The following is a 7,581-nucleotide window of genomic DNA, read 5'->3' on the forward strand; positions in this document are numbered from 1 at the left end:
CAGCAGTAGGACATATGCCTCTGGGGACCCTTTAGGAGGCTTTCAGAAAGCAGCATTTAGTGCCATTAAATCACACAGCAGGGAAACTATTCCCCATTCCAAGTGCTATCAGTCCCCCTGAAAAATCAAGAAGAAAGTAACAATTTGGAGCCAGGGTATCTCTATCGCCACCCCATCTCCCCTTTAACAGGGGGGACAGGTGTCAGCTTCAGGCTCAAGGACCTTTGCTTTCTTTCAACTTTTTGCTAGCACGTAATAGAAATTGGTTTCCACCCCCATTTATTTTTATGCTTACCTTCATCTTTTATTTATGGCACATGATGTCGGTTTTCCACTTAGAATCGTGACATCAAGTTTCCTTTCAAGACTAAACTGGTATTAGTAACAAGTGAGACCATTGAATATGAATGTGGTTTTAGAAACACGGAGTGAAATATCTGTGCTGGGAGTGGGGTGAGGCGGGCAGGAGTGTCAGGAGGGGACAAAAAGGGCTGGGGTGTAGGGACCTTGGCTCCAGGAGTCCCTTCATTTCACCTTCCTGGGCTCTCCCAGGGCCCTGGGTTCCCACCTGCTTGCGGCACCACTCAAGGCCGGTTCCCCGGGGCCCAGGGGCCGGCCAGCCACCCTCTCTGCCCCAGATTTCATTCTGAGCCTAGGCCGGCGGTCGGGCCTCATGGAAAAGGACGGAGGGTGGCGACAGTGGAGATGGGGAAGGAGGGGCCCCTGCTCTGACCCTCTGTCCGTCTTAGGTCTTAGCTCTTAGCTCAGGGGCAGAAGGCGGCTGAGTTCCGGGTGCTCCTGGTAGAGCGAGAGAGACCACACGACCCCACACGGAGCTGAAGGCACACGCGTTCCAGCTAAATGGCTTTCCCCCAACCGGGGTGAGTTCAGGAGCACATGCCTCTAGATGGAGGCCGAGAGAGGAGTTGTCCGCCATCCCAAATAACTCCCCACCTCTCTCAGCTCTCCGAGTCGGCTTGGGCTTGGGTGGCCCTCCTGATGGGGCCTCTCTGGGTCCCCTTGTGAAAGCAAAGTGAAAGCACTTGGTATCTCCACTGCCAGGGGGACCCGGGCTCCCTGGCCCAGAATTCTGTTTCCATGAGTCTCCCCATCCCCCGAAAGGTCCCAACAGGAGCAGGCCCCCGCCCAGCTCCCGCCAGCTTGGACCCCGCACTCGACAGAGGCCAACAGCGTCTGATGAACACAGCCAGCCCCCAAACTGCCTGCCTGACGCCCCTGCCCAGGTCACAAAGTGCCTTGGCACCCAGGGGGAGCTCAGGAGGGGGCAGGAGGGGGCCCTCAAGAGCTCTCCTATTCACTTGTGCCCTAAACTACCCCTGACTGGTTGCATGTGAGCCACAAGCCCCCAGCTGTCCTCAATTCCCATTGGCTTCCCTGAATTCTGTCTCTGGACCGTTCTCTCTCTCCCTGAGAGTCGCCGAGAAATGGGGATGGGGAGTTCCCAAACTTATGGTGGGAGGCGTCTCCCTCCTCAGACCCTGGGAGCCCGCTGACAAGACATCACGCGCGCATGCTGAGCCTTCTGGCACCGTCCAGGCACAGCCCAGCTCCCCCGGGGGGATCCTGGCCCCTCTCCAGGTCCCAGCCGCTGTTGCCGTAGCTGGGACCTCCCTGGCACCGTCTCGGCTAAAAGGTTCTAGAAAGGTGAGTGAGAAAATGACCGGAAAGGGGGCCAAGCAAGAGGCCAGGACCCAGGTCGCCCAGCATGAGCGGCAGGAGGTGGCAAAGGGGCCCTACCTGAGAGGGCTGCCGACAGCAATCCAAGGACGGCAGAGAACAGCCACATGTCCGGGGCCATCTCTGGCAGCTATGCGCGCCAGCCAGCGGGAAGCGCCATCCCCGGGCCAGGAGGTGGACGTGGCTGCTGGGTGCTCCTCGCACCCGCTCGCTCGCTCGGACCTTGGCTGCTCCTGTTTATAACTCTCTCTCCGCAAGAGAGAGCGCTCCTTTGCACGCATGTGACCAAACCAGCCTGTGAGTGTGTTTCTCACACCTCTGTGCTCTCTACTTGTGGTTTTGGTCTCCAGGAAGCCAGGCTGGTATCACAGGGGCTGAGGAGGAGAGCCCAGCTGCCTGTGAGCCCACCCAGCCCTGCTGAACCCCAGAAGTCATAGAGAGGGACGCACGCACACACACACACACACACACACACACACACACTTCCTCCAAGTGTTTCCCAAAGAAAAGAGAAATGCGGACACGCTTCCTTTCTGGAGACCTGAAGCACAGTAGATGATCAATCAGTCCATGTGGGAAGAGTGAGCGCATGACCCACCCCCTGTCCCGGTCCACGGAAGCCAGCTCTTCTGGGATAAAATCGCAACATTTACCTCGTCCTTGGGTGTGTTTGTAGCTGGTCAGGAGGAGGGTGGGGTCCTGCACTTTTGAGAGGGGAAAGTTCCAGATGCCCTTTGGAGAATTGTAAATGGAGAAGGGTCTGAGAGATGTGGTGTCCCCCACATCCTCCCAGGCTGGACCTGTTCCCCCGAGATGGCACAGGAGGCTCCAGTGCCCCCCCCCCCCCGCCCCCACCTATGGTCACGGGGCTGGGTGTTCATTCCCTGGTGAGAGTCAGGCAGGGGAGCTGGTCCAAGAAGGATGAGCAGGTTTCAACAGGCAGAGATGGTGGAAAGTGTCTGGAAGGGCCAGAAGGAACAGCAGGAGCAAAAGGCCAGGACTGCTGGGAGGTGCTGAGTTGTTCAGTTGGTCCATGGTGAACGCTGTAGGAAGGAAGCAGGGACCTGTGTGTTTCATTCACCACTGCCCTCCCTGTGGGGCACTCCCTGCAGGGCATACTGTAGGCGCTGAATAAATGCTGAGTGAAGGAAGGAATGGACAATTTAATTTGGTTGTATAAGCAGAGCCCTTGAAGAAACTGAGTCCGGAAGAGACTGGTTTTATCTTGGCCCTTCCCCGTGTGACCTCATCTCAGATTTACCTGGCCTGGCCCGACGCTTCCCCCCCTCCCTGCTTGACTTCATTTCCCCGTCTGTTGAATGGGGAGGATTTCTCCACTGGATCCCGCTCCAAGGGCGCCTCTGATGTTGCCGGTATGGGAGCCACGGGGAGCCAGGCCCCTCCACTGTAAACCCGGCCCAGACCTGCGGGGTGGACAGGGCTCTGGCACCAGCTGACGCTGCCCTCTTGTGGAGGGTCACTGGTAGCACAGGCAGGGGACGGGGACCTCTACCTCCTGGGTTCACTTCCCTTTAACGGACTCTTAGGGAGACTTTGGTGTGGGGAACTCTGTGGAAGGTGAACGCAAGAAATCAGAACCTGCTTTCAAGGAGAACAGAGTTCACAAGCCCAGAGGACCAAACCACAGGCCAGGGTGAGATGAACACAGGAGAGGTCTCCTGCTGATGAGTAGTGTCCTAAGAGAGACACGTCTGAACGGGCTGGAGGAGAGGCTAGACTTCCATTTCTGACAATACGGTAAGCAGCATATGCTGAAAGTTCTCCTGCTACAATAACTCTTTTTAAACGCCTTTAGAAATGCAAAGGTGAGGTGGTAAGAAAGTAAGGATAGACCAACAGGACAAGAAAGCACAAATCCGAAGACATGATTGACGACAGAAGCAGAGGGTGCCCTGAGGTACCCGCTGACCCCAGGTGGCCAAGAACTTCAGTTTAATGGGACAAAACCTAGCGCCTGAGCAAATGAAAAGCAAAATCAGAAATATCCCACCTAAAGCAAAACGATGAAAAACAACACCCACTTAGGAGGAACAGGAAAGAGAAACCTCTCAAAAGGATCCGACGTAGAATGTGCTTGGCTCAGCACTGACTTCTGAGTGGAAGAAAAAGAAATGCTAACCCTGAATGTTCCTAACCACAAGGTCGCCTGCAATGGGGTCTGAGAGAGAAGAAAAGAGAAAGGAAGGGAAGGAAGAAGGGAGGGAAGGGGAGGGGAGGGGAGGGGAGGGGAGAAGAGAAGAGAAGAGAAGAGAAGAGAAGAGAAGAGAAGAGGAGAAGACATAAAACATAGGACGCAAGTGTATTAGTCATGGTTTTCCAGAGAAATAGAATTAATGGAATTTATATGAGATTTATTATATGGAATTGTCTCAAGTGATTTTGGAAACTAAGCCCCAAGATCTCAGCTGGAAAACTGGAAACTCAGGAGAGCTGGTGGTACCATTCCAGTCTAAGTCCAAAGGCCCAAGACCCAGGAGAGCCATTGGTACGAGCTCCAGTTGGAGCCTGAGCTGAAAGGCAGGGGAACACTGGCATCCTAATCTGAAGACAGGCAGAGAGAGACAATTCTCTATTATCTCTTCCTGTTCTATTCAAGCCCTCAGTGAATAAAGCCCATCCACAGTGGGGAGGGCAATCTGCTTTACTCAGCGCACTGATTCAAATGCTAATCTCATCCAGAAACACCCTCACAAACACACCCAGAATAATGGTCAGCCAGATATCTGGGCACCCTATGAATCAGTCAAACTGACATCTAAAAGTAAGCGTCACAACAAGGCCCTTGAGGTGAGAATTGCACAAAGCAGGAAGCAGTAAACTCAGACCTTCAAACACTTTAGCTGCTGGAATTATGGTATACATAATATCAAATAGGGTTGTTTCATATACTTAAAGAAAAATAAAGTTGATCATTGAGGCTATAGAGAAGGAACAGGGGACTATGGATAAGACACTAAGTGACCAGGAAGATTTGGAGAAAAAAAAAATACAATAAATGAAAAATGTAACCTTCAAAACTAGCAATGTAATGGACAGATTAACTAGCAGATTAACGTAGCTGAAGAGAGAACAAGTGAGCTGGACAGTAGACCTGAAGAACTTACTGAGAATGCCACCCAGAGAGACAAAAAAGGAAATTATGAAACAGAAGTTAAGAACACAGGGGCACCTGGGTAGCTTGGTTGAGTGTCCGATTTTGGCTCAAGTCATGATCTCATGGCTCGTGAGTTCGAGCCCCACATCGGGCTCTGTGGTGACAGCTTAGAGCCCGGAGCCTGCTTCGGATTCTGTGTCTCCCTCTCTCTCTGACCCTCCCCTGTTCCTGCTCACGCTCTCACTCTCTCAAAAATAAATAAACATTAAAAAAATTAAAAAAAAAATTTTTTTAATGTTTATTTATTTTTGAGACAGAGAGAGACAGAGCATGAACAGGGGAGGGTCAGAGAGAGAGGGAGACACAGAATCCAAAACAGGCTCCGGGCTCCGAGCTGTCAGCACAGAGCCCGATGTGGGGCTCGAACCCACGGACCGTGAGATCATGACCTGGGCTGAAGTCGGACGCTCAACCGACTGAGCCACCCAGGCGCCCCTAAAAAATTTTTTAAAAAGAAGTTAACGTAGAGGACGGAACAAGGTGAATTGCTCGAATTCAGAATCGATGAAATACATAGCCCTCCGATCCCAGAAGCTCCCTCCAACCACCAGCTGTTAAATAAAAATAAATCTCTCTCATTAAAACCAGGAGGAAAAAGAATTTTAAAAGAATGAAAATGTTTTCATACACACATCAATCAATCAAGCTACACCAATTACTTCTGGTAACAAAATTGTTAATCTAGAAAGATGAACTACAAAGTAGATTTACCGATAACTTTTTCATGGTAGCAATGGAAGCCAGAAGACAATGGAATAACATCTCGAAGTGCTAAGAAAATAACAGTCGATTTTGACTATGTTTCAAGAAGGAGATTGAATGGAGAATAGATTTGCAGATCATATATCTATCTAATGAGGGGTTAATATCCAAAATATGTAAAGAACTCATACAACTCAATAGCCAAAAAAAAAAAAAAAATCTGATTAAAAATGGGCAGGGTATGTGAATAGATATTTTTCCAAAGAAGACATTCGAATGAACGACAGGCACATGAAAAGGTGCCAACATCACCAGTCATCAGGGAGATGCAAATTAAAGTCACAACGGGATAGGGGTCCCTGGGTGGCTCAGTCTGTCAAGCACCCTACTTCAACTCAGGTCATGATCTCACAGTTTGTGAGTCCGAGCCTCGCATCAGGCTCTCTGCTGTCAGAGTGGAGCCTGCTTCCGAACATCAGTCTCTCCCTCTCTCTCTGTCCCTCCCCCGCTAGACCCCCCTCAAAAATAAAAACTACGTATAGGCCATGGACTATTACTCGACCATACAAAAGAATGAGATCTTGCCATTTGCAACAACAACGAATGGACCTCGAGGGTATTACGCTGAGTGGAATAAGTCAGACAGGGAAAGACAGATACCGCATGATCTCACTTATGTGTGGAATCCAAACACCGAACCAAACCAACAAAGCAAAACTCATGGATACAGAGAACAGAGCGGTGGTTGCTAGGGGATGCAGTTGTGGGTGCACAAATGCATGAAGGGGTCAGGAGGTACAGACTCCAGGTGTGGACCAAACGGGTCATCGGGATGTGTGCAGCAGGGCGACCACGGCAGGGGTGTCGTGGTGCAGGCTTGAAGGTTGCCGGGAGGGTGGATCTTGGATGCTCTCATCTCAAGGAAAACACAAAAGCTTTTTTTTTGTAGCTTGTGATGGTGGCAGATGGCGATAGGGCTTATTGTGGTGATCATTTTGCAGTGTATACAAGCATCAGATCATTACCTTGAACACCTGAAACCAATATGATGTAGATCGATTATGCCTCAATTAAAAAAAAAAAAGACCAAAATGGCTTTGGTACAGACTCAAACAAAAATGAGGCTGAACAGAATCATTTTCAGATAAACATTGAGGGCATTTACAACTAACAGACCCCCAGCTAGGGACATTTTAAAGGACAATCTTCAAGAACAAGGAGAATAGTCCAAGGGGTGCCTGGGTGGCTCAGTTAAGCATCTGACTTCACCTCAAACATGATCTCGCGGTTTGGGAGTTTGAGCCCCGCATCCGGCTCTGTGCTGACAGCTCAGAATTCTGTGTCTCCCTCTCTCTCTGCTCCTCCCCCTCTCCTGCTCTCTCAAAAATAAACATTAAAATTTTTTTTAAAAATTTTTAATTAAAAAAAAGAAAAGAAAAGAATCCGAGAAGGAAAGTATACGTTTCAAGTAAGAATGGTGAGGAAAGAAATACGTCAACACGGAGGCAAATTAAATAAGCATGGGTGGTATGTAACAATTACAATAACGTCTAATTTGTGGGGTTAGGAAACACAAGATAAAAACAGAGAACCAGAAGATAATGGCATGAACGAGGAAGGAGTGCGCAGAGTTGGAAAGATCTGTTTTGTGGCAGACCCATAAAACATCGACCAGCTTTTGATTTTGTTCAATGAAACGTGCATGTTAAGCCAGCGGAACAATAACATGGGATGACTTGAAGAGCCTGATAGAAAGACGTGCAGGAAAGGGAAGGAAAAGAAACGAAATAAGACAAGCAGGACAAACAGAAGGATGGCAGGTTTCCTGGCAGAGGGCATGGGGTAAGTTGAGGCAGGACGTCGTGGTGGGAGCATCCCTGGGAATTGATGTGACGTACCTCAGGAACGTGTCACAGACGTGAAGCTCTGAACAGAACCCTAGAAAATGAACCCAGCTGGATACCCAACTCAATGAGCTCGTTTTTATTTATAACTCTTGGAGCCAA

At 49.9% G+C, this 7,581-nt stretch overlaps 1 protein-coding gene across 6 annotated transcripts in view; it reads right to left on the reverse strand.

The window, feature by feature from the left end:
- CD6 (CD6 molecule) overlaps positions 1 to 2,137 on the reverse strand; it is a 40,978-nt gene extending 38,841 nt beyond the window's left edge. For all 6 annotated transcript variants that reach the window (XM_049645358.1, XM_049645351.1, XM_049645341.1 and 3 more), the window contains exon 1: positions 1,759 to 2,137. In XM_049645358.1, the coding sequence (XP_049501315.1) occupies positions 1,759 to 1,819 (61 nt within the window). In that variant the 5' untranslated portion in view covers positions 1,820 to 2,137. The remainder of the gene's footprint in view (positions 1 to 1,758) is intronic.
- Positions 2,138 to 7,581: the final 5,444 nt, after the last annotated feature.

This window comes from Panthera uncia, chromosome D1, assembly GCF_023721935.1.
Source record: "Panthera uncia isolate 11264 chromosome D1, Puncia_PCG_1.0, whole genome shotgun sequence".
In the NCBI taxonomy this organism is placed as follows: Eukaryota; Metazoa; Chordata; class Mammalia; order Carnivora; family Felidae; genus Panthera; species Panthera uncia.